We start from the raw sequence: 27,419 nt of genomic DNA, 5'->3' as shown, positions 1-27,419 counted from the left end.
TCGACCCTGGTTTATTCCTCAGTCCTTCTTTCACTGCAAAATGTACTGCAAATTCCCTAAAACCAAGACGAGCATCTGTACCATCATTACTTTCCACAGTAATATTCCCCCTCTTCTTTCCAGCAGATTTTTTTATCAGCTCTTTCTATCTTTCCACGATGATGCTTCTTCAAGGGGATTTCTCTGCGGAGTTACCAGCCAGGGCGGTGGCGTCAAGCACACCCACTTCCGCCTGTGTGTACCCGGATCCACCAACAGAGTGTGATGTCCACAGGCAGGAAAGGGCGGCATCTCTCCATCATACCTCTATCTCCCCCTCCTCCTCCTGGGAGCCTGCAGGCGCAGAGGAACTGCGGGGTGTCCGCGCAGGCCTCGCCACGGGTGTTCGCTCCCGTGCGGCGCCCCGCCCCAGCACTCGCGCTCTCGCCCCGTGGGGCTCCCCGCGTGGCCCTCCGCACTCGCGTTCTCGGACCGGTGGGGCTCCCCGCGCGGCCCCCCGCACTCGCGTTCTCCCCCCACGGGGCTCCCTGAATGGCGTCCCCCCACCCCCGTCACCCGCGCTCGCGCTCTCTGCCGCAACCGCAGCGTTGGACCCGCGCGAGGGGCGATGAGGGGCTGGGCAGAGGAGGCAGCGCCCACCGGGCTCCCCGGGCTGGGAGGCCCTGCGCCGAGGGCTCCGCTCTGGGGATCGCGCCCCTCTGACCCGGCTCGCAGGGCCTGACGTGAGCCGAGGCGGTGCGAATCACACGGAGATCAGAGGCCGCAGGACCCTGGCGCCCTGGGCCTCCCTCGGCCTGGCTGTCCAGCTGCTAGGAATGGTAACAAGCCTTGAGTCGGGAAGATCCATGCTCGTCCTACGCATCTCAGCACCATTCAGACTGCTAGGTGGTTTACCAAACATTGCCTGGGAGAATCTTCCACCGTTTTAAGTAAGAATATCCGTGGGAGAGCTCACTCCGTGAGTTGCAGCCCTACTACAATTAAGGGCTACCGCTTGGGGTCACTTTGGTGTTTGTTTTTTTTGGTGGGGGGGCTTTTGATAATTTATTTTTTAATTCACTAATTTTAAATTCACAAAACAAATTCACTACAGCTTCTAGCTGAGATTAGATTCCCATTAGATATTTAGATTGATATATTTAATATTCTTTATAAAAATTATTTTAATATAAATTTATTTAATTGGAGGCTAATTACTTTACAATATTGTCTTGGTTTTGCCATACATCAACATGAATCCGCCACGGGTGTACACGTGTTCCCCATCCTGAACCCCCCTCCCACCTCCCTCCCCATACCAACCCTCTGGGTCATCCCAGTGCACCAGCCCGGAGCATCCTGTATTATGCATTGAACCTGGACTGGCGATTCGTTTCACATATATTATACATGTTTCAATGCCATTCTCCCAAATCAATACCAATACAGTATACTAATGCATATATATGGAATTTAGAAAGATGGTAATGATAGCCCTGTATGCAAGACAGCAAAAGAGACACAGATGTATAGAACAGTCTTTTGGACTCTGTGGGAGAGGGCAAGGGTGGGATGATTTAGGAGAATGGCATTGGGGTCACTTTGAAACCACTGTTTGCTTTCTCTTTTCAAACTAACACTTCAGATCTCCATAGGAGAGCCTCTTAAGTCTGGTTTTCAGCTATCTTATCACCTTAAGGTGTGTCTCCAGGGTCCCTAAAAGGAATTTTTGTATCTTCACAGCATTTAGACTTAACTCACTCCATTCCCAGCATATCATTCACATCTGATGAAAAGTTATCTGGAATTTCAGCTTGCTCCTTGGGACAATGGTAGTTATAAGACAACTGTGGCTATGTTTTCGGCCCACCTGTTACACAGCAAACACTCTGATAATGTTTTTTTCCTTCAGTGTTAATTTTGTGAATGGCATGAGCTCATACACTAAGACTTACCATCTCAAATATCATGAAATGAAAGCCAGTTATGTTTTCAGGCTACAGGAATACTCACTGAGCTCCAAAAATGTGCCATGCACAGGCTCAACATCGACAGTTACAAGATGAGTATGGCACAAACATACCAAAAGATGAGGACTACTGGTGGGATATTTCTAATCTAATGATTAGAATATTTCTAAGCAGAAATGCCGGGAGTGGTTTGAGAAATTAAGCTGCAAAGGGAACTAGAGGGCACCTCATGAAAGGCTGATGTATGTGTGGATGCTATTTTGAAGGCAGTGGGGAGCCTTTTGAATGATCTGATCCGATTCAAAAGATTGCTGCTGGATTGAGATGGACTTAAAGGGGCAAGAAAAGGATTAATGAGACATTGGAGGAAAGAAGACCAAACTGGAAACTTTAGCAATAATCCAAGTAAAAAAAGAATCCCACGTCAGCTCAGCTACCGATCTTAGCTTGGCCTCCCATTTCTACCTCTGCCCCTACTCCTCAGTAGAGCAATACAACAGATTTGACTTTTGGCTTCCCCATGTTTTACTTGGTTGGCTGACTTGACTTGGAGGGAAGAAAGGTAAAGGGCAGGAACATTCCCACTATGTTTTCTTCCAGAAGTTTTGTGATTTCAGGTCTTATATTTAAATCTTTGATTTATCTTTATTTGACTTTTGCATATGGTGTAAGATAAAGTTTCAATTTAATTCTTTTATAGGAATATCCAACTTCCCCAAACCATTTATTGAAGAGACTGTCCTTCCCCCATTGAACGTTCCTGGTGTTGAATCTTGTTCACCATAAGCATGTGAGTTTATTTCTAGGCTCTCTATTCTGTCCCATCAATCTATATATCTGTTTTTATGCCAATACCATAATATTTTTATTACTATAGCTTTGTGATATAGTTTGATACAAGGAAGTGTGATGCCTCCAGTTTTGCTCTTCTTGCTTAATATTGTTTTAACTGTTCAGAGACTTTCGTTGTCTCATATAAATTTTAGGAATTTTTTTATTTCTGTGAAAAATACAGGAATTTTGATAGGAATTGGACTGAATCTATAGATGACCTTGAGCAGTATGGAATTATAATAATATTAATTCTTCTATTTCATGAACACAGGATATCTTTTATTTGTGACTTCTTCAATTTCCTTCATCACTGTCTTGTAATTTTCAATATACAAATCTTTCACCTTCTTGATTAATGCTTAAGTATTTTTTGATGCTACTGTAAATGGGATGGTTTTGTTTCATTTTCAGATAGTTTCTGTTAGTGTACAGAAACACAGCTGATTTTTGTGTTAATTTTGAATCCTACAACTTTATTGAATTCATTTATCAGTTCAAACTTTCTTTAGGGTTTCTTTAGGGTTTACTATATGTAAGATCATATTATTTACCAACAGAAACTATTTCACACCTTCCTTCCTATTTGGACATATTTTCTTTCTTTTTCTTGCCTAATTCCTCTGATTAGAACTTCTAATATTATGTTAAATAGAATTGACAACAGATGGCACCCATATCTTATGCTTGATCTTAAGCAAAAGTGTTCAGCTTCTCACTAATATGATGTTTGCTCTGTATGTGTCATATATGGTCTCTATTACATTGAGATACATTCCTTCCTGGTGGCCAGATGGTAAAGAATGTGCCTGTAATGCAGGAGACAAGGGTTCGATCCCTGGGTTGAGAAGATCCCCTGGAGAAGGAAATGTCAACCCACTCCAGCATCCTTGTCTGGAAAATCCCAAGGACAGAGGAGCCTGGCAGGCTACAGTTCGTGGAATTGCAAAGAGTCAGACACGACTGAGCAACTAACAGTTTCATCATTGCTAAACAACCTTGAACATTTGTCAGATGTTTTTTTTCCTACATCGCTTCAGGTGTTTTTTGTCTTTCATTTTATTAATGAGATGTATATGTTATCCTGCCTTTGCATCCTAGGGATAAATCCCGCTTTATCATGGTGTGTGGTTCTTTTAGTGTGCTGTTGAATTTTGTTTGCTAATATTTGTTGTAATTTTCTTTCTTGCAATGTCCTTGTCTGGCTCTGGCAACAGAGTAATACTGGCCTCATAGAATGAATTTGGAAGTGTTCTCTCTTAAATCTTTTTTTAAGAGTTTACAAAGAACTGGTATTCTTTGAATGTTTGGTAGACTCACCAGTGAGGTTGTGTGGTCTTGGGTTTTTATTTTCTTGTTAGATTTTTCATTTCTTATTCAATATCCTTGCTTATCACTAATCTGTTAAGCTTTTCTATTTCTTCATGATTCAATCTTGGTAGGTTGTATAGTTCTAGGATTTTTAACCATTTCAGAGTATCTATCTTATTGAGTAATCTGTATGAAATAGTATTTGTACAGAATTTAGAACAGTACTTAAAGGAGTAAGCACTCAGTAAATTCTAGCTTCCCTTTCTCTTTATATTTCCAAGGGTAACAGCAATCTGAATAGACAGTATTTTTAAACATACTAGTGTGGGACTTACCTGGTGGGAAACTGGTTTAGACTTTGTGCAGCCACTGCACGGGACACAAGACAAGCCCAGATGCACTTCACTCTATTCTGCTTCCCAATACTGCATTTTTAAACATACAGGTTGAAGGTTTCTGGCAACCTTGCGTAGAGCAAGTCTACCATTGTCATTTTTCCAGCAGTGGTTGCTCACTTGATGCCTCTGTGTCACATGTTGGTTAATTCTCACACTATTTCAAACTATTTTATTGTGCCGTATTTATTATAGTGATCAAAATAATCCTTGATGTCACTACTGCAAAATGATTATGACTTATTGAAGTCATAGATGATGGTTAGCATTCTTGGCTATTAAGTGCTTTTTCATTTTAACACTTTTATTTTTTTAATTTTTTAAATTTTATTTTGTATTGGAGTAGACTTGATTAGCAATGTTGCCCTGAATTCAGATATATGCAAAGTGGTTCAGTTATACATATCAATTCAGTTCAGTCACTCGGTCATATCCAAATCTTTGAGACCCTGTAGACTGCAGCACACCAGGCTTCCTGTCCATCACTAACTCCCAGAGTTTACTCAAACTCATATCCATCAAATTGATGATGCCATCCAACCATCTCACCCTCTGTCATCCCCTTCTCCTCCTGCCTTCAATCTTGCCCAGCATCAGGGTCTTTTTAAATGAGTCAATTCTTCACATCAGGTGGCCAAAGTATTGGAGCTTCAGATTCAGCATCAGTCCTTCAGACCATCACCACAGTTCAAAAGCATCAATTCTTTGGTGCTCAGCTTTCTTTATGGTCCAACTCTTACATCCTTACATGACTATTGGAAAAACTGAACTTTTGACTAGACGGACCTTTGTCAAAAAAGTAATGTCTCTATTTTTTAACATGCTATCTAGACTGGTCGTGACTTTCTTACAAGGAGCAAGCGTCTTTTAATTTCACGGCTGCAGTCACCATCTTCAGTGATTTGGAGCGCAAGAAAATAAAGTCTGTCACTGTTTCCATTGTTTCCCCATCTATTTGCCATGAATGTTGGGACTGGATGCCATGATCTTAAGTTTTTTGAAGACTGGGCTTTAAGCCAGCTTTTAAACTCTCCTCTTTCACTTTCATCAAGAGGCTCTTTAGTTCCTCTTCTCTTTCTGCCATAAGTGAAAAAAGTGAAGTCGCTCAGTCACATCCAACTCTTTGCGACCCCATGGACTTTAGCCTACCACGCTCCTCTGTCCATGGGATTTTCCAGGCAACAGTACTGGAGTAGGTTGCCATTTCCTTCTCCAGAGGATCTTCCCAACCCAGGGATCAAACCAAGGATGGTGTCATCTGCACATCTGACGTTACTGATATTTCTCCTGGCAATCTTGATTCCCCTTGTGAGTCATCCAGCCCAGCATGTCACATGATGTACTCTGCATATAAGTTAAATAAGCAGGGTGACAATATACATGCTTGATGTACTCCTTTCCCAATTTGGAAACACTCCATTGTTTCATGTCTGGTTCTAACTGTTGCTTCTTGACCTGCATACAGATTTCTCAGGAGGCAGGTACAGTGGTCTGGTATTCCCATCTCTTGAAGAATTTTCCACAGTTCATTGTGATCCACACAGTCAAAAGCTTTGGCATAGTCAATAAAGCAGAAGTAAATGTTTTTCTGGAACTCTCTTGCTTTTTCCATGATCCAGCGGATGTTGGCAATTTGATCTGGTCCCTCTGCCTTTTCTACATCCAGCTTGAACATCTGGAAGCTCACAGCTCACGTACTGTTGAAGCCTGGCTTGGAGAATTTTGAGCATTACTTTAATAGCCTGTAGTTCAGTTCAGTCACTCAGTCATGTCTGACTCTTTGCGACCCCATGGACTGCAGCACTCCAGGCCTCCCTGTCCATCACCAACTCCCGGAGCTTACTCAAACTCATGTCCATTGAATTGTGATGCCATCCAACCATCTTACCCTCTGTCATCCCCTTCTCCTCCTGCCTTCAATCTTTCCCAGCATCAGGGTCTTTTTAAATGAGTCAATTCTTCACATCAGGTGGCCAAAGTATTGGAGCTTCAGATACAGCATCAGTCCTTCCAATGAATATTCAGGGCTGATTCCCTTTAGGATGGACTGGTTGGATCTCCTTGCAGTCCAAGGGACTCTCAAGAGTCTTCTCCAACACCACAGTTCAATAGCATCAATTTTTTGGTGCTCAGCTTTCTAAGATGAGTGCAATTGTGCAGTAGTTTGAACATGCTTTGGCATTGCCTTTCTTTGGGATTGGAATGAAAGCTGACCTTTTCCAGTTCTGTGGCCACTGCTGAGCTTTCCAAATTAGCTGGCATATTGAATGCAGCACTTTCACAGCATCATCTTTTAGGATTTGAAATAGTTCAGCTGGAATCCCATCACATCCACTAGCTTTGTTTGTCCTGATGCTTCCTAAGGCCCGCCTGACTTTGCATTCCAGGATGTCTTGCTCTAGGTGAGTGATCACACCATCATGTGATCTAGGTCATGAAGATCTTTTTTTGTATAGTGTTTTTATGTATTCTTGCCACCTCTTCTTAATATCTTCTGGTTCTGTTAGGTCTGTATCATTTCTATCCTTTATTGTACCCAACTTTTCATGAAATGTTCCCTTGGTATCTCTAATTTTCTTGAGGAGATCTCTAGTCTTTTCCATTCTATTGTTTTCCTCTATTTCTTTGTATTTATCATTAAGGAAGGCTTTCTTATCTCTCCTTGCTATTCTTTGGAATTCTGCATTCAGATGGGTATATCTTTCCTTTTCTCCTTTGCCTTTAGATTTAGTTATACATGTACATGTATCTATTATTTTCAAATTTTTTTCCTGTTTAAGTTATTACAGAGTATTTAGCAGAGTTCCCTGTGCGGTACAGTAGGTCTTTGTTGATTGTCTTAGTTTATTAGATATAACAACAAAATATAACCATATCTTTGTTGAATAGATATAACAGTGTGTACCTAACAATCCCAAACTCCCAACCTATCTCTCCTCTGACTCTTACCTCCTGGTAGCCATGAGTTTGTTCTGTAACTCTGTGAGTCTGTTTTATAAATAAGTTCATTTGTATCATTTTTTTTAGATTCCACATATAAGCAATATCCTATGATATTTGTCTTTGTCTGACTTACTGTCCTTACTCTGATAATCCCTAGGTCTTCTACATTGCTGCAAATGGCATCATTTCAGTTTTTTTAATGGCTGAGTAATATTCTGTTGTATATACATACCACTTCCTTATCCATTCCTCTTTTGATGGATATTTAGGCTACTTCCATGTCTTGGCTATCGTAGATCTGCAGTGAACACTGGGGTGCATGTATCCCGTCAAACCATGTTTTTCTCTAGACCTATGCCCAGGAGTGGAATTCCAGAATCATATGTTAGCTCTGTTTTTAGTTTCTTAAGGAACCTCCATACTGTTCTTCATAGTGGCTGTACACATTCTCACCAACAGTGTAGGAAGGTTCCCTTTTCTACACACCCTCTCCAGCATTTGTTTGTAGACTTTTTGATGGCCATTCTGACTGGTGTGAGGTGGTATCTCATTGTAGTTTTGACTTGCATCTCTCTAATAATTAGTGATGTTGAGCATCTTTTCACATGCTTCTTGGCCATCTGTATGTCATCTACTTTTTCATTAAAGTGTGTACATTTTTTAGACAATGCTATTGCACACAATAGACTACAATATAGCATAAACATAACTTTACATTGGAAGTCAAAAAATTCATATTATTTGCTTTATTGCAGTGGTCTATAAATAACCTGCAGTATCTCTAAGGCATGCCTGTATAGTTCTCTGGAAAGGAAATTTTGACTGACTCAGTTAAATTCACATGATCACACCTTGTCCAATCATCTATAGCTTGATTGAGAGATATTTGTGTTAAGACCAAAGATAGCAACCAGGAGCTCAAACCTGGATAACCCTGGGCATTTAGGGTAGTGAGCACGTCTCAGAAAAGGTAAGAATAGGAGCGGAGGTACCTACCTCAAAAGGCATTTACTCAGTCTCATTTAGAGACCATGATGAAAGCATAAAATCTGAGCAGTAGCTCTTGGGTTTTGACAGGAAGTTATTAGCCACATGGCAAAGAGTAACATATGTAGGTTGATCAAAGAAGCTTCCCTCAAGGAAAGTAGTAGAAAACCACAGGCTGCAATATTAAGTGCCTTATCTCAAAAATAATTAGTATTTTTTTTCTCTGTATTTCTCTACAGAAAAGGAGTCAATTTATTCTCTATAATTTCTAGACCATATCTTAATTAAAATGACAAGAAGATTTCCTTTAAGAACGGAGGCCAGAGCATTAGCGGTAAGGACTAAGTGCTACTTGGGTTAATAAATGATGTGTTGTGTCTGCCTAATAGAAAAGGTGAGCGGCGTTGACCATATCTACAATGAGCTTCCCTAAGGAAGGAAAGTTGACGACAGTGTTGTGGAGTGGTGCCAATCAGGCTAGAGCTAACTGGGCACAAATTATGAATCCACAATCCATTTTTGAATAGTTCAATGTCATCACAACCTATCCAGGGTTCTAGAAAATATACTCTGAGATTGCTTGTAAATCTCATCAGCCCTGAGACGGTCCATTTCCTGCCTTTGTCTGTAAACAATTTGAAACAAGCTTATAGATCATAGATGAGGTGGTCCAGCAATGGGCTCCAAACCAGAAGGGCCGGTAGACAATGGGGCTCTGGGGCCTGTGGTTGCTTGATGACACTGTGCTCTCACTATGCTCCCCATACAGTCCAGTCAGGTAGGTCATATTCTGCACTGTGTCCTCCCTCTCACCTGTCCTCAACCTTAGAATGCTTTAGGTTTTTTTCTTTAATGTTAACAAAAGGTTATAACCTTTTCTATTATCCACCAATATTTGTGGGGGCTTGAAGCACATTTTGATCGAAGGCAGCAAGAGTGAAGTTTGTGCCAGGAAAATTTCCACCATATCAAGTCAGTGACCACCTTCAGCTGGTTGGTAGCTACTTGACCCGCCTCCAGAATGGAAATGTACCTTACTGCAGCAAAGTCTCACATGGGCCGGGGTAAGGGGGGAAATGTGTTTTCTCTACCCCCATCCTGCATTACCATGGTGTTTTAGGTCTGGATTGCTTGTTCCTTATCTCCTTATCTGGACAGGAAGGCAGGAATCACAATGTGGAGAAGCTATAAGCCTGTTGTGCCCACCCCCTGACCCACTAGTATTATCTGTCACCTCAAGAGAGGATGAGGGTTAGGATCTTCTATTTAGATTCTTCTACTAAACTCTCATGGGTCCTTCACTGAAATCAAAGGAAGTCAGTGGATTTATAACCCAGAAAGACACTAAAATTGAAGAGTGAGTCATCAGTGGGCAATTCCATCTGATCCCAACCCGAATTGGCATCCTTCATGTGGGAGATAGAGGCACAAGTCACCAATAAATGCGTGATTATGTGTTATCTCAAGGTCAAGGTTCTGTGACAGTTAATTGAATACGTCAGCTTACCTGGGCCACAGGGTGCCCAGATATTTGCCCTCATTGTTTTGGGTATGTCTGTGAGGATGTCTTTTGGATGAGATTAACAATTAAATCAGTGAACACTGAGTAAGGCGGATTGCCCTCCATGTGTGGGTGGGCCACATCCAGTCAGTTGAAGGCCTGGCTAAAACAGAAGACTGACCTTCCCCATGTGCCTCCCTCGCTGCCTGACAAGGATGCTCTGGGCTCATGTGTGAGTGAGGCTCCACACAAGCTGGCAGACAAGTCCCAGCACATGAGCACATTTCACATGAGAGTATAGAAAACCAGGGGTCATTAGAGAGCATCCCTCCTCATGGTTTTTCTTGAACAAAGCCTAGGGCTCTGGTCCAGCCTGTAGTTACAAAAGTCAGCACAGGGTATGGGAATGGTGAAGAGCAAAGGGAAACCCAAGTCCAAGTCCCAGGCAAGAGAGGACGACAGAAAGGAGGCAAGTCCAAAAGGACCAAGTGTGCACTGGAGGTGGCCTCAGAGAAGCAACCGCAGAAAGGAGACCAGTGTCAAGGCAGAGCCTGAGACATCCCCAGAGCCAGACATCTCCTTTCTGTTGTGTGTCTGCCTGAACCAAACAAATAGGTCTCTGCTTTTCACTAAGCTAGAACCAACTAGATTTAAATTAATTACCTCCAAAGATTATTATAAAACAAAGACAAATACTCCCAGTTTCATTAAATAACCCCAAATGTGGCCCCTTTATCCACCTTGGTTCCTCCCTGACATGTTAAGTCTTTCATCACTGCTTCGGAAATACCAGGGTAAGGTGAACATTTCCACGACCTTTCAGTCACTCAGATTGTATGCATCTGTGACAGACTTGACTTGAGTAATGATGATGACTCTCTCTCCTCACAGGCTGTGCAAATAGTTCTTGCCCTGTTTCACTATACACTGGGTTTTCTCTGTGCTGTCTTGTTTCTCGGTGAAGAGGATGTAAAAGTCACTGGCAGTGTCCCTGTATTACTCACACTAGGGTACATCATATGGTCATCACCATTTGTGAGTAAACCATTTTATGGTATTTTTTCTTTCATCTTTTTTCTAATGTATCAAGTGAATTACTTATGAGATCAAGAAATGGACTAAAGACCCAGTATCTGACTCTAAACAGCAAATTTTACTGTGGAAACAGCCTTAACAAAGTGGAGGGTAGGATTTGGGCTGGGGTGGGGAGTGTATACTTACGGAAAGCATTTTTATGTTTGTTGTATGTTTGATAAATCCTTTAAGAGAATGGCATGTGCATGCATAAATGATATTGAAGGGTATGTTTGAAGAGTAATAAAGAGAGTGGCTGTTTGGAAAACTATGATGCCCTTCTTTGGCAGAGTGAAAATCCAAAGGCCTGAGCTTAATGATTTTTGGAGATTTTTAGAGAGACTACACAAGGAAAGAGAAAAGAAGAAACATGGGGTGGAGAATAAATTAAAACAGATTTCTAAAGTGGATATTTTGAGTAAGGAAGGATATTGTAGTAATTCCATAAGCATAGTTGCCAAGGTACCTGCCAGAGACATGCATGATTAACTACAAGACACTGTATTCAGGGAAACCCAAAGCTGTGGTCTCCCACAGGTTAATTTAGGCTCATAGCTACAACCAATCCAGAAACAACTCATCAATCAGGGGTTTTATTCATAAGTGATGTGGCATAGTAACACAACTAATATTCCTAGTGTATCAAAGCTGAAAGAAAGTGAAAGAAAGTGAAGTCGCTCAGTTATGTCCGACTCTTTGAGACCCCATTGACTGTAGCCTACCAGGCTCCTCCCTCCATGGGATTCTCCAGGCAAGAATAATGGAGTGGGTTGCCATTTCCTTCTCCATCAAAGCTGACCCAAGGCCAAATTTCTCCTTAGAGGGCAAAAGGTTTTATTAGCCTCTGACCAATTCCCTTTGTACTCCTCAACCAAAAACAAGGCTGTGGAAGAGGAGATTTGAATGTAACACAGTCCCTGTGCTTTGTGAAAAGGACTCTGAAACATGCTGCATGCATGCTAAGTCTCTTCAGTCATGTCCAACTCTTTGCAACCCTTGTAGCCCACCAGTTTCCTCTGTCCATGGGATTCTCCAGACAAGAATACTGGAGTGGGTTGCATTCCCCTTCTCAAGGGGATCTTCCCAACCCAGGGATCAAACATGCATCTTTTATGCCTCCTACCATATGCAGGAGATATGTCATCAGATACACAGATGACACCACCCTTATGGCAGGAAGAGAAGAGGAGCCAAAGAGCCTCTTGATGAAAGTGAAAGAGAAGAATGAAAAAGCTGGCTTAAAACTCAACATTCAAAAAACAAACATCATAGCATCTGGTCCCATCACTTCATGGCAAATAGATGGGGAAACAATGGAAACAGTGTCAGACTTTATGTTCTTGGGCTCCAAAATCACTACAGATGGTGACTATGGCCATGAAATTAAAAGAAACTTGCTCCTTGGAAGAAAAGCTATGACCAATCTAGACAGCATATAAAAAAGCAGAGACATTACTTTTCCAACAAAGGTCCATCTAGTCAAAACTATGATTTTTCCAGTAGTCATGTATGGATGTGAGAGTTGGACTATAAAGAAAGCTTAGCACCAAAGAATTGATGCTTTTGAACTATGGTGTTGGAGAAGACTCTTGAGAGTTCCTTGGACTGCAAGGAAATCCAACCAGTCCATCCTAAAGGAAATCAGTCCTGAATATTCATTGGAAGGACTGATGCTGAAGCTGAAACTCCAATACTTTGGCCACCCGATGCAAAGAATTGACTCATTGGAAAAGACCCTGATGCTGGGCAAGACTGAAAGCAGGAGGAGAAGGGGACGACAGAGGATGAGATGGTTGGATGGCATCACTGACTCGATGGACACGAGTTTGAGTAAGCTCCAGGAGTTGGTGCTGGACAGGGAAGCCTCACGTGCTGCAGTCCATGGGGTTGCAAAGAGTCAGACACAACTGAGTGACTGAACTGAACTGATACCTCCTGCATTGGCAGGCAGATTCTTTACCATTAGGGCTTCCAAGAAAGCCCCTTGAAACATGGTACTACAGCAGTTTTAACCCTGGGGGGTCTAGTCACCAGTGCCCCAGATGAGAGATATTCCCTCAGAGACTTTCCTTTAGGGTTGGTCCTCAAGTGAAGGGCATTTACCAGCACCAGAACTTTCTGGAAAGGGCCATATGTCATAAGGAGAAATGCTTTACACTGACAGAATACAGTGAAAGTGAATTGCCCAATACAAGGCATCCAGAAGGATTCCCAAGTCCATGATGTAGAAGAGAAGCTTACAGAAGAAATTAGTCACAGGTAGTAATTATTCAATTTTATATCTGCTGCATATCAGGCATGTTCCCAAAAGTACTTCAGGTCTGTTTTATATGATGGAAAAACCAACCCCATGAGAGAATGTTACTAATTCCCATTTAATGAATAAGGAAACCAAGATTTAGAAAGTGTAAGTAAATTTTACAGAGTGACCCAGGAAAAGTATCAGAGGGTTTTTGTTTTTTTGTTTTTTTTTGTTTTTTTTTTTTACCAAGCTAAGAATACTTCTGCTTTCATGACAGGGTCTCATTTTCCCGGACTGCAAGGTCCCCAGCCCCCTTCAAATAAGTCATCTTTTGTAACTGCTGTGAACAGATGCAGATCAGGTATAAGACAAACCATTTCAAAAAAAAAAAAGTCCTAATTGCCAGGAGCAACAAACAGACAGACTACGTGGAAGTCACCCTCTAATTCTTCAGATCAAATGCTTTCTGAAACTATTTTCAGTTGATGAAATCTTTTTTTCTACAGCGTGATGGGTGTGGGGCAATGTTCTCTCAAATAAATGGCAATCAAAACAAGTGAAGTACATCCTCCTTGTCCCTCATAGTCTTAGTGAGATCCCTAAGCACCAATACCAGTACAAAGGTTTCGTTAATGACCAAAGACTTTAAAATGTCGTTTCTTCTCTGTAACGGAGAAAGGGTGAATCCATTTCTTAGAGTCTACCAGTGGTCACTGCAGAACTGAAATACGTAGTTAAAACCACCTTCTTCAGAGAATTCAGTGATACGTTAGAGCTCAGGAATGCCACTGGCATTAGGGAAAGTGTTTGGGGGCCCATCACCAGGAATGGGTGTTTACAGACCCGTGTTTCTGCCCCCAGTTCCTCATCTCAGGGTGCGTGGCCATCATTGCACAGAAGAAGCCCACGCGATATCAGGTACGTGGGACGTTTGGGGCAATGCCAAGAATAAAAGGTTTGTGCCTGGAACAAATGGAGAAGAAATTATTGCTTTTCAGTCAATTTCTCTAGGAGGAAAAAATACTTTTCCAAATGTTTGTATAGGAAAAAACAACCACTTGTTATCAGGATGCCCTCCAGTGCATCTCTGTGTGTGGGGTGTCTGGGTGTTGAGGAGGGTGCAGTGCAAGGAGTTAGTTTTATAAGATGTCAGATTAGAGGGTTCTGATGGGAAAATAAATTCAAGCTATCTAGTGGAGTATGCTGTCGTTGTTTACTTGCTAGGTTGTGTCTGATGTTTTTGCAACCCCATGGACTGTAACCTCCAGGTTCCCCTGTCCATGGGATTTCCCAGCCAAGAATACTGGAATGAGTTGCCTTTTTCTTCTCCAGGGAATCTTCCCGATCCAGGGATCAAACCTACGTCTCCTGCACTGACAGGCAGATTCTTTACCACTGAGCCACCAGGGATGCCCAGAAGGGAATATATAACCAAATAGAACTCTGACCTAAGAGTCAAAGTAGTGGGAAGGGGATAAGACAAAATGATGTTTGAAAAGAGAATTGCCTTCAGCAAACTCAGATCTAGAGAATAACATTGGACTATGAATCAGATTCCATTAAAGTACATCCAACAAAGGACAGTCATTTTCCCCTGTAGAACCTCCCCCACTGTGATTGGGATCACAGCGCTGGAGGTGGATTGTCCAACTGGCTGCATGAACTTGGGAAAATTACTGTGCTTCACTGTCCTCATCTAAAAAAAAAAAAAAGACCCATAAAGTTACCTACCTCAAAAGATGGTTGTGAGGGTTACAAGAGTAAATAAGCATGAAGGCTGAGGCTTCCCAAGTGGCAGTAGTGGTAAAGAACCTGCCTGCCAACGCAGGAGACACAGGTGATGCAGATTCAACCCTTGGTCTGAAAGATCCCCTGGAGGAGGGCATGGCAACCTACTCCAGTCTTCTGGCCTGGAGAATCCCATGGAGAGAGAAGCCTGGAGGGCTACAGTCCACAGGGTTGCAAAGAGTCAGACACAGCTGAGCGACTTGGCACAGCATGCACGCAGCATAAAGGACAGTTACACACAGCATGTACATGTGACCCAGATGTGATCTGGTGTTACTTTTGCCCCAAAGATACAAGTAGAGTTGGCCTTGAAGTCTATGAATGCCCTCGTGATTTTTCAAATCCCTGAAACTGTGTTGGCTGGGGGGAAAAAAAAAAAAAAGTGCAACACTAGAGTTGAAAGCTTTGTGCTCAGTCGCTCGGTCATGTCTGATTCTGTGGCCCCATAGACCACAGCCCACCGGGCTCCTCCATCCATGGGGCTCTCTGGGTGGGAAGACTGGAGTGGGTTGCCATGCTTCCCCCAGGGGATCGTCCCAACCCAGAGACTGAACCCGCATCTCTTATGTTTCCTACATTGGCAAGAGGGTTCTTTACCACTAGCGCCACCTGGAAAGCCCCAACTGAGGCTTTATTTGGGGACAAAGTGAAGAGTATAGCCCAGGAGACAGCATTTCAGACAGCTCTGAGAAACTGCTCCAAACAGGCAGGAGGAACAGTCAGTGTATATGTGATTTTGGTGAAGGGGGAGTACATGCAGGCAAGCATTTTTTTGCAGAAGCTTGCTGCTAGTTTCATGAAGGTTACTGCTAGCTTCACAAAGGTTGCTGCTAGTTTCATGAAAGATACTATTACTCACAAGGAGCAGATGTCACCATGAAGGATTTTAGTATTTTTCTAGATATGAGGAGATGCAAGAATTGGACTCATAAAATCTTCTGAAAATATCTAAGTATCTGAAGACCTGTTTGGCTAGTTTTTCCCAGAGCACAGAGTGTCTCATTCCTGATCTCCACCCTGAACTCCTTTCAGGTGGATGTTGAAGGTTAAGGGTCGAACCAGCTTGTGCTTTAATCCTTGTCAGAGGCAACCAGCAATTGCCCATTTTTAATTGGCAACTGACATTATCCTAGTTCAGTTTCATATTTGCACAGACTGTTTCCATTTTTCTTCACCACATCCAAGGAAACAGGTGTGAATAAATTTGCAATGCGGGAGGCCTGGGTTTGGAAGATCCCCCTGGAGAAGGGAATGGTTACCCACTCCAGTATTCTGGCCTGGAGAATCTGGCATGGACTTTAGTCCAGGGGGTCACAAACAGTCGGACATGACTAAGCGACTTTCACTATACTTGACTGGTTGTCACAAAAACTCACCAAAAGTGTTTTTGCTTTTGCTTTTTACCAGAAGGATGGTGGGAGAGGATGATGGTTATAACACCCAAGTTCTAGCCACAGTCTGGCTCCCCTTGTCATTCTTCCCCCAACCTCAAGAAGCAAAAGTAAACATCTCTTCTCGTCTCATCCAGTGTAGTTCCAGTTCCTTCTCTAGAAACATATGATGTCATTCTTCACAGAAACACAAAGACTCCTCTGCCCCAAGGATGCTAGTCCAGGAATTTTCCAAATTAGTGTGGCTCAATTCCACAGAATGAAATCAATTATAATTTCATTCTGTAGAATTATACATTTATTCTGTAGAATTCATACTTATCAAGTCAGGGAAATGCCTTGGAAAATGTACTCAAGTGGCAGCACCATGTGCTACTATTCTTGGGTGCTATACTGCACCTCGTGGGCCTTTACCATTTCTAAACTCCAGTCGGTTCAGTTCAGTTGCTCAGTTGTGTCCGACTCTTTGTGACCCCATGGACTGCAGCACACCAGGCCTCTCTGTCCATCACCAATTCCCGGAGTTTACTCAGACTCATGTCCATTGAGTCAGTGATGCCAACCAGCCATCTCATCCTCTGTCATCCCCTTCTCCTGCCTGCAATCTTGCCCAGCATGAGGGTCTTTTCAAATGAGTCAGTTATTCGCATCACGTGGCCAAAGTATTGGAGTTTCAGCTTCAACATCAGTCCTTCCAGTGAATACTCAGGGCTGATCTCCTTCAGAATGGACTGGTTGGATCCCCTTGCAGTCCAAGGGACTCTCAAGAGTCTTCTCCAACACCACAGTTCGAAAGCATGAATTCTTCAGTGCTCAACTTTCTTTATAAATTCCAATAATTCGGTTCAAAAAAAACAGCTTGAGCATCAGGCATGTTCTGGTATGTAGGATGCCTTGGTGAACAAACAGACAAAGATTTATTGTCCCTGTGGCACTTATATTGTAATAGGAGGATAAAGAAATTAAACATGACAGATAAGGAAATAGTAACATGTGAGAAGGTGAGAACCACCGTGGGAGTGGGGTAAACACTTACAGGGCTGCCCTTGGGAGTCTGAGTGTTTAAGTGCTGTTGTTGTTCAGCCGCTCAGTTGTGTATGACTCTTCACAATTCCATGGACTGCAGCACCCCAGGCCTCACTGAAGCCCCTCACCATCTCCCAAAGTTTGCCCAAGTCCATATCCATTGCATTGGTGATGCCATCCAGCCATCTTACCCTCTGACGCCCTCTTCTCCTTCCCTCAGTCTTTCCCGGCATCAGGGAGAGCTTGTGTGCTTAAATAAGATGATCCAAATTCATCTCATTGAGAAGATGGCATCTGAGAAAAGCCTGAGGGAGAGATTTGTTCTGAACCCAGGAAGGCTCTTCCTAACTGTTTGTTTCCCCATTTCTCTAGTAAATTAACTTCCCTACAGTTAAAGCCTAGATCTCCTATGCATCTTATCAATTCCTTCAAATTGTCTTTCACCACAGCTTCTGTTGTAGGAAGGGGGACCCCTTCTAGGGCCTGAGAGTGGACTCTTGTCTAACATTCAGAAATGAATTGTCCAAGGATACACACATGCTAACAAATGTTAGCAAGAGACTTTACTGGGAAGGGGCACCCAGGTGGAGAGCAGGAGGGTAAGGGAACCCAGGAGGACTGCTCTGCCATATGGCTCACAGTCTTGGCTTTCATGGTAATGGGGTTAGTTTCCAGATGGTCTCTGGCCAATCATTCTGACTCAGGGTCCTTTCTGATGGTGCACACATCACTCACCCAAGATGTTCCAACAAGGAGGATTCTGGGAGGTTGATAGGACTTATGGACTGGGGTCTCCTCTCTCCTTTTGACTTTTCCCAAATTCTTCTGGTTGGTGGTGGCTTGTTCCACATGCCTTACCAGGACCTCCTGTTGTTAAGATAACTCATTCAAGTGGCTACTACCTTATCTAGCTAGGGTGGGTGGTTTCAGTCAGCGTTTCCCTTAACACTTCAACTGTTTTTGAGAATACTCTTAGGCCCAGATTTCTCCATACTCTTGCAAATGAAGTCATCTCCCTTGGGAAGACTGAAGCCCTCCTGCTATAGTTTCCTTCTCTGGACAAATTCTCTAAGCCAGGGCTCTGGTGCTAGAATGTGCTGGGTGTCAAGGACAATGAGGTGCTTCTGAGTGACACCTCCACTTTAAGAGCTGAGGGCTTGATGAAGGCTGGCAGCAGCCCAGGTCTCCTATGTTTGCCTCTTATGATGTGGAACCCTGACCCCATAAGCCAGGGCAGGGGTGATCAGGGCCCAGGACTCACTGATACCACATCCAAGGTATTCCCCTATCCCATAAGTGGGGGGCTGGGCAAATAAAGAGAGCCCCCTTCTCTAGGTTGCATGCATGGGACGTAGCCTGAGCAACAGGTGGCTGGGCACAGGATTAGACATGCTAATTAAATGACCCGTGCCTCCAGGGAAGGTAGCACTAGATGAAACTCTGACTAGGGGATGAGGGGAAAGATTTGGAGTGGTCTTACCCTGCTGAGAAGAGACAAGAGGCTGCAGACCTCAGTTCATATACCATAGATTCACAGTTTGTACTGAGTTTTAGTAGATTTTCTTGAATAAATGTTTCTTCATTTGCTGTATGCCCTGAGGACTCTTTCCACAGATTTTTAAGTGATTGGGTTTATTTTTAGTAACATTCACAAGTTTCAGTGGGGAGTTGGTCCTTGTTCCTCAGACTCTCACACTAGAAACAGGATCCCTCAAAAGTAATGATGTTGTGTATTTAATTCAAATGTTCAACTAGGCTTTTTTGGAACATACATATCTTTCTTTAGGTGATCCTGGTTCATAAGGATGAATCACTGTTCTCTTTCCCCCCAACCTAGAGAAGGGGGCTCTCTTCATCTGTCCAGCCCCCACTCATGGGATGAGGGACCTCATAAATGGGTACAGGGTAAGTGTGCAGAGGCAGGAGTAGTGGGCACTTTGTGGAGCGTGCCACAGCCTGGGTCTTTACTAAGGAAGAGGCCCTCTGGCTGATACTCCAGCAGCTCTACATGTACATAAAGATAAAATTTAAAAATCCTCAGCACAGAAACTAGATTCTTCATAATCCATCCCTCACCCACTTCTCTGATCACATGTAACCCAACTCCCCTTTAGCATTTCACTTTTCAGCCACATCAAATGCCAGGAGTTTTCTGGAACTCCTGCTTCCCCATATTTCTGAAACTGCATATACACTGCTCTCTTTCCCATAATACACTTTCTCAACTTTGTTTGCCACTGTGAACTGAGTCTGGCTATCCAAGGGAAAATAAGAAATATTGAGAAGATGCCAGGCTTGTAGCATCTACAGGAAATGAAGGACTAGTCTTAGAAAATAAACAGGATCTGAGGGAGTCCCAGAGACCCAGAAACAGAAAGCACAGTAGTACAATGGCACCCCACTCCAGTACTCTTGCCTGGAAAATCCCGTGGACAGAGGGGCCTGGTAGGCTGCAGTCCATGGGGTCGCTAAGAGTCGGACACGACTGAGCGGCTTCACTTTCACTTTTCACTTTCACGCATTGGAGGAGGAAATGGCAACCCACTCCAGTGTTCTTGCCTGGAGAATCCCAGGGACGGTGGGGCCTGGTGGGCTGCCGTGTATGGGGTCGCACAGAGTTGGACACGACTGAAGCGACTTAGCAGCAGCAGCAGCAGCAGTCCAGTTTCCCACTACTCCCCCGCCACCTCCCGCATAACATCACAGCTGTCTCTTCTAGGAATGAATCCTAGTCTTTTGTTCATCTTTAAGTTACTTGCTCAAGGTTTACAGTCCTTAAGAGGAGCATTTTATTAGCTGTGGTCTGACTCTGGCTCTAGAGATTGACGACAGGAAGGACCTCCCTCTGACTTTCATAGAAGTTTGATAAGCATCTCTCATAAGGACTAGAACGATGAGAAGAGCCCTTAAAGTAGGAAGGGGGTTGCTGACTGGACAAGCAAAATTAATGTTGCCACTATCATCCTTTCCTTTTGTTAACCAGCATCAAAGCACATCCTTCTTTCCATTATTAGTTTTTTAAAAATTCTCTTTAAAATGTAACTATCCTCACATATACAAAAATACATGCAGCATCTTTGAAAAGGGATACAGCCTCTCTTCACAGCTCATGTAGGGCCCTCCATGCTGTCTGGAAGGATGCTGGGACTATGGAAAGGTTTTAAGTACTGAAGTGGCATTACTGAAGGAGGATGACATTGGCAGATGCTAGACTTAAGCTCCAGAGAAGGCAGTGGCACCCCACTCCAGTCCTCTTGCCTGGAAAATACCATGGAGGGAGGATCCTGGTGGGCTGCCATCTATGGGGTTGCACAGAGTCGGACACGACTGAAGCGACTTAGCAGCAGCAGCAGCAGCAGACTTAAGCTCATTGTTTATTGAATTTTTACCACATGAAGTATCATTTTGCCTCCCCCATTTGATTATAAGATTCTTCAGTTGAAGTCTGAGTTTATCCTTAACACAATATTTAGCACGTTGTAGGCACTGTATAATTATTTGTTGAATAAATAAATATATCTTCTGGAAAAAAAAATTTATCCTAATTGGGTACTAGACAAATTTAATTCAGAGTCTTGCTAGTAAGTGCAGTAAAATTCCAGAAAATCAGATTAAAATTTTAGCTGGAATGTTCTCTAGCTGATGGCTAGACTGGTTGCTTCATCAGAATCTGCTTCTGCTGCTCCTGATCAGCTTTCTCGTGTGTTTGTTACAGCTTACATCTGCCATCGTCATGAACATCTTTAGCGCCTGCTTTTCTGCATTTGGTACAATTATATTATGTATTGCATGTCTGTCTTATGTTGCAGAAATGGAAGACTATGTTTGGTCACAGGTAGGTACCAAATTGAATAATTACTGTATCAAAACTTTAGATATAACTGAAAAAAACTATGATGAATGGTGTATGTTTGCAATGAGCAAGGTATGGAAAAGACAACCAAAGTTATCAAACATCTTTGGCAGAGAAATATTAAAAAAAAAAAAAAGCCTGTATTTCCTCCAAATTTTTGTCATGGAAATATTTTAAAATCAGTTTTCCTTTAGTATTTGTAAACAGTAGAAACCTCAGAAAAAGAGGAACATCTGGGGCTACCAGGGCTGGAAGAGGCAAGGAAGAATCCTCCCCCCGAGGGGGCTTTGGAAGGAACAGTGTCAGACCAATACATTCCTTTTGGACTTTTACCTTCCAGTCCTGTGAGAAAATATATTTCAGTTGTGTTAAGCCACTGAATTGTGATACTTTATTACAGCAGCCCTAAGAAGCCAGCATGGGAGCCCAGTAAGCAGCCATCCACTCTTCTGCTCTCATGTTCCGAACCAAAGGAGCAAAGACAGAATCAAGCAGATACAGTAGAAACTATCAGCTTTATTGTTGATTACCATAGTTGAGTGCCGAAGAATTGATACTTTCCAACTGTGGTATGGAGAAGACTCTTGAGAGTCCCTTGGACTGCAAGATCAAACCAGTCCATCCTAAAGGAAATCAGTCCTGAATATTCACTGGAAGGACTGATGCTGAAGCTGAAACTCCAATACTTTGGCCACCTGATGTGAAGAACTGACTCCTTAGAAAAGATGATGCTGGGCAAGATTGAAGGCATGAGGAGAAGGAGATGACAGAGGATGAGATGGTTAGGTGGCATCACTGACTCCAGGGACATGAATTTGAGCACACTCTGGGACATCGTGGAGGAAATGGGAGCCTGATGTACTGTGGTTCAGGGGGTTGCAAAGAGTCGGACACGACTTAGTGACTGAACAATACCAATACCACCATCACCACCATAGTTGGAGAAAAAGTTTTAAATCTTTGGCCAAAATTAACCGGCTAATGTACTGATACCTCCCCTTATGAATTAAACTCATCCTGCTAGTTATGAATAGACCACCAGTCTCCCTACAGTGGCCGTAGACAACTTCCAGATGTTGAGAAGAACTCGTAGCTGTAAGCACAGATTGTTCTGGAAGGAGCTGGCTTCCTCCTATCAAAAATCAACAATTAGATAAATCCCTGCTTCTCACATGGGGAATTGTAAGTGAAGAGCATGAAAAAGCACCAGAAGCCATTCTTTACCTATTTCTAAGAAAGAAAACTCCTACTTGGGGGCATGGTAGAAATGTGGAAGTAGAGGGAGAACGATTCCACCTGACACGTGCCACAATGCTCATGATACATGAGTTAGAAAAAAACAGAACATGCAAACTACACGTGTGCTGGGGGAAAGCATAAAACAGAGGTCACTAGTCGCTCTCATTAAGCGAGGGACTACAAAGAGAAGAGGATGGCCACCAGTATGGCATATGGTCCCGCAGGCCACTCTCCACTACTCAGTCTACTTTTCACATGTAAAATAGAAATAAAAGCAGCCTACTTGTAGGATTGTTCTTAAATGAGAGTGCTTAGCATAATGTGTGCCATATATATAAGTACTCAGTAAAATTTGAAACATTATATTGTTATGAGAACTACCCCCCACCCACCCGAATCATCATAGGTGTGTGAGACTGTTGGGATGAATGATTTTTACCCTATTTTCTGAATGTTGTTCCTGTATAGTTTTTAAATGGTTAATTAACAGGAGGAATATTTCTCTTCTTTTTAATTCAGTTAGCTGGTGGTATGCTTCTACAGTACTTACTCTTCAGCAGTGTCACAGAACTGATCGTTGTAAGCATCCTCTTGTGTTGGATTGTGCGAGCACTGAAACAGTCAGAACCCAAAAAAGAAAGTAAGTAGCTTTGTTTCTGGCTGACAGATCAAAATAAAACAACTTCTGCTAAAACCTCTCTCTGAGGGACCAAAGTTTAGCTAGACTCGAGGAACAGAAGTGTTGCTTCTAAACTGAGGTCAGTGGCAGCAGAAAATATGCTAAAATGTCATTTGCTTGGTACTGTGAAAAACTGAACCTGAACTGCTTGTCTTGGGAAAAGTTTTAGGAGAATTATGTTTTTTAGAACTGGCATCTCCCAGGAGATTCATAAAGCAAACATACACTGCAGAGGTTTCACAGGTCATACCAAATATAGGAACACTGAATGCTATAGACTCAGAGGTTCAAATTTAGTTATGAAATGCTGGCTTCTAAAATTTGGGATCTTCAAATGCCCTCTCAGATGGCTCAGCAGGTAAAGAATCTGTCTACAATGCAGGAGATGCAGTTTCATTCAATCCCTGGGTTGGAGAAGATCCCCTGGAGAAGGAAATGGCAACCCACTTCAGTATTTTTGCCTGGAAAATTCCATGGACAGAGGAGCCTGGTGGGCTACAGTCCATGGGGTCGCAAAGAGTCAGACATGACTGAGCACACAGAAGCACAAATGCCTTCAGAAAATGAAGATTTTAGAGGCCACTTCAGAGAATACTTCTGGAATAAAAGAATAAGGATCTCTAAAACCCATTCTTCCATAAAATACATGAGAACATTGGCAAAAAGTTGTCAAAATCAACTTTTTCAGAAATCTGGAAATTAGTTAAAAACTTGCAATAATCCAAGAAGCAATTATTCAAGAAAAATGGCTGTGTCTTGGCAAGAACAGTGAGGCCCGTGGTGCTTTAACTTGTCACATTCCCATCCTCCTTGCCCCATCTCCATAGTAGCCTTTGGGGGTAAGTCTTTAAAGCTCTGGGACACAGTTGGCAACTCTGCCTTAGCCATCGCTCCTTGCTTGCAGACAGCCTTAGGTAACCAGAGGTGGAAGACCAGGGCATTCTCTGGTTTTCCTTTGGCATGTACACAACCCTGCTGGCAACCACAGAACTTGTGAAAAACACCAGCCTAACAACTACAACGGAGAAGGCAATGGCAGCCCACTCCAGTACTCTTGCCTGGAAAATCCCATGGACGGAGGAGCCTGGTAGGCTGCAGTCCATGAGGTCGCTAAGAGTCGGACAGGACTGAGGGATTCACTTTTCACTTTCATGCATTGGAGAATGAAATGGCAACACACTCCAGTGTTCTTGCCTGGAGAATCCCAGGGACAGAGGAGCCTGGTGGGCTGCCGTCTATGGGGTCGCACAGGGTCAGACACGACTGAAGCGACAGCAGCAGCAGCAGCAAGAACTACAAAAACCGGGGTAGTATTGGAGTTCTCCCAAAAAAGCCCTATTCCTAGAGAATTTTTATTAACTTATCTGGCAGCTCCGTAGAAACCTCCACTGGCAAGCCTCGTCTTAATTTAACCTCACTCAAAGCTTAGTCACTGTGAACAGCTATCTCCCTGGGGTGTTTGAACAGACAGTGGCACTTAGCATCATGTCTGACTAAATCAAGGATGACAGGGAATACAAAAGGCTGATCAAAGTGAAAGTGAAGTCGCTTAGTCGTGTCTGACTCTTTGTGACCCCATGGACTGTAGCCTACCAGGATCATCCGTCCATGGGGTATTTGAACAGACAGTGGTACTTAGCATCATGTCTGCCTAAATCAAGGATGACAGCTGGGGAATACAAAAGGCTGATCAAATAACTTAAAAAACAAAAAAACTGTAGAGTACAATGTCCATGGTTTCCCTTGTGGCTCAGATGGTAATGAATCTACCTGCAGTACAGAAGACCCAAAACACAAATATTGTATCATTCCACTTATATGAGATACTTAGAATAATTGAAATTATAAGGCAGAAAGTGAAAGGATAGTTGCTAGAGACTGGCGAACAGGTCACGTGATGTTACTGTTTAATGGGTATAGAGTTTCAGTTTTACAAAATGAAAAAACTATGGAGATAAATAGTGGTGATGGTTGCACAATATAATGTACATATTTAAAACCACTTTCAAAACAATTTAAATCAATTTTAAAGTGATTAAGATGTTAAATATTACATATATTTTAGCACAATTTTTAAATAGAAAAAAAGCAATATATTAATAGTAAGCTGTATTGATAGAATAAAAGAAACGATCACTAAAGATAGATAGAAGGAAACATTAATAGGCTGTAATGGCTGATGATATTATCTCCTTACCTCTAAGTTCTTTCAAAATAAAAATCAATCATTAATCCCTCCAAAAAAACTGCACACTAATAAGGCATTCTAAAACTCTGCCTGGATCCAGAAGAATAGATACTTGTGGGATTCCTATAGGATAATGTGGGCTTCCAGGGTGGCTCAATGGTAAAGAATCCACCTGTAATGCAAGAGACACAAGAGATGCAGGTTCGATCCCTGGGTTGGGAAGATGCCCTGGAGGAGGGAATGGAAACCCACTTCAGTATCCTTGCCTGGAGAATCCCATGGACAGAGGAGCCTGGCGAGTTACAGTCCATGAGGTCATAAAGGGTCAGACACGACTGAGCACACACACATGCACAGGATAAGTGTGCAGAGGAGATAATTGGAAAATGAAGGCAGAGAAGCAAATTGAGACCAATTGCTAATACAGCTAAACCAGCTTATAAAAGAGTTTGGAATTTAGTCTGTGAGTAACAGCATGCTATTAAAGGGTTTTACACAGCAGTGTTTCTTTATCAAGCTTTATGGTTATATCATTATTTCCATGAGAGTATTTTCTGCAGCAAATTACAGATCTCCCAACTCAAAATGCTTAATTAATCAGAAAACATATCTTATAACAGCAAGTTCCCAAGTAAGGGACTTCTGGATCAACTGATTCCACAGCTCAGTGATGGTATCAGTGACCCAGATTCTTTCTGTCTCCCTCTGCAATCTTCATCTTAATTTTAAAGTTGTAAGATGCATACTTCCTGGCTCACATCCAGCAGAAGAAAATGGTTTCTCTTTCTCAGAAGCCAAAGGGAAGCCTTTCTTTACCTTACACTGGCCTAGTTGCCTTAGTCCAGCCCCTTTGTGAACTGAATAATGGCAAAGGGGATGGAATTGCCATGATGAATTTAGATAAAGGTGTAGGAGCGTGATTTTGAAGAAGTCACTCACCTGAAGAATAGAGATAGAATTGAAGAACAAGCCTAGAGACAAGGACACTTAGATGATTGCTTCAACAGAGCCCACGTTAGAGCCAAATGATGAATTCCTAAATTTGAACTATAGAGAATTAAAGAGGATAAACTGGAAAGGTATTTAGGAATTTTATCAATGTTTCATGTATTAGGTTCACACTCAATGTTTTTCAATAGCTAAAATTAGTAGATACAAAAGTAGTAGATTAGTTACATAAACTGCTTATGGTTTAGTCGTAATTCCAATACTCAATAACCGTTGAGCTTAGCTTTAAATGCTGATCTGTATTTCACTTGAATATAAAACTGTTCAAAATGTTCATTATTTTCAGTTTTTTGTGTCTGTGTTAATGTAACAGTATTCTGCTACAAACTTAAAATGCAAAAAGACCAACCAAAGTTTTACTGGGGACGGGAATGACACTGTTAGCATCAGAATGCCTTCTGCAGCTGCAGTGACTCCCCCAAATCCTGTAATCTGAGCCAGATAGCTGTCCACTCCAGAAGGATATTTCTCTCTCTGACCCAGAACATGAAGTAGAGGATCCAGAAGGAATCTTGAGACCCATAAATGTCCAGCTGAAGGTGAAAGTTGTTTTGCAAAGAGTCATAATTCAGTTTAACATGGTGGTTTGTAATCCACTGAAGCCACCAGTTTCTGATGGGCCATGGGTCCAGTGTGTCTTTGGCCCCAGGACAGAGCAGATGCTGTTCTCTTTGTATGCTTTCCACTGGTCACACAGGTTTACATGTTTGTTATTGCTATTGTTTTATCTTGTTTTGACTCAGTGGCTAAGGATAATGTATTATATTACAGTATAATAATGAGGAATCTGCTATCGCTCTACTCACCCCAGGTTACACACTGTCTGAATCCTCTGTGTCTTCGTAATTTCCAAAGAACCAGTGTGACTCCAGTCAAGAAAAGATTAATTGTGAATTAGTGAAGAACTCCATAATTTTTTTTTTCAAGAGACCTCATGGAAAATGCATTCTAATGAAGTCTTTTCTGGTACTCCATTTTCCTGCCTCTTCAATAAAGGATGCAATTTGATGACAA

General features: G+C 42.5%; 1 protein-coding gene across 5 annotated transcripts; it reads left to right on the top strand.

The window, feature by feature from the left end:
- The first annotated feature begins 567 nt into the window (after positions 1–567).
- LOC100271685 (membrane-spanning 4-domains, subfamily A-like) lies at positions 568–27,419 on the top strand. 5 transcript variants are annotated; one of them, XM_025002028.2, is made up of 8 exons: positions 568–958; positions 2,650–2,739; positions 8,656–8,750; positions 10,809–10,952; positions 14,095–14,151; positions 21,154–21,273; positions 23,050–23,170; positions 27,217–27,419. In XM_025002028.2, exons 3-8 carry the CDS (start codon positions 8,706–8,708, stop codon positions 27,249–27,251), a joined length of 522 nt encoding a protein of 173 aa, XP_024857796.1. In that variant the 5' UTR covers positions 568–958; positions 2,650–2,739; positions 8,656–8,705; the 3' UTR covers positions 27,252–27,419.

This window comes from Bos taurus, chromosome 15 (genome assembly GCF_002263795.3).
Source record: "Bos taurus isolate L1 Dominette 01449 registration number 42190680 breed Hereford chromosome 15, ARS-UCD2.0, whole genome shotgun sequence".
NCBI classification, from domain to species: Eukaryota; Metazoa; Chordata; class Mammalia; order Artiodactyla; family Bovidae; genus Bos; species Bos taurus.
The sequence above is the reverse complement of the archived record's forward strand: the minus strand, read 5'-3'. Positions and strand labels throughout refer to the sequence as shown.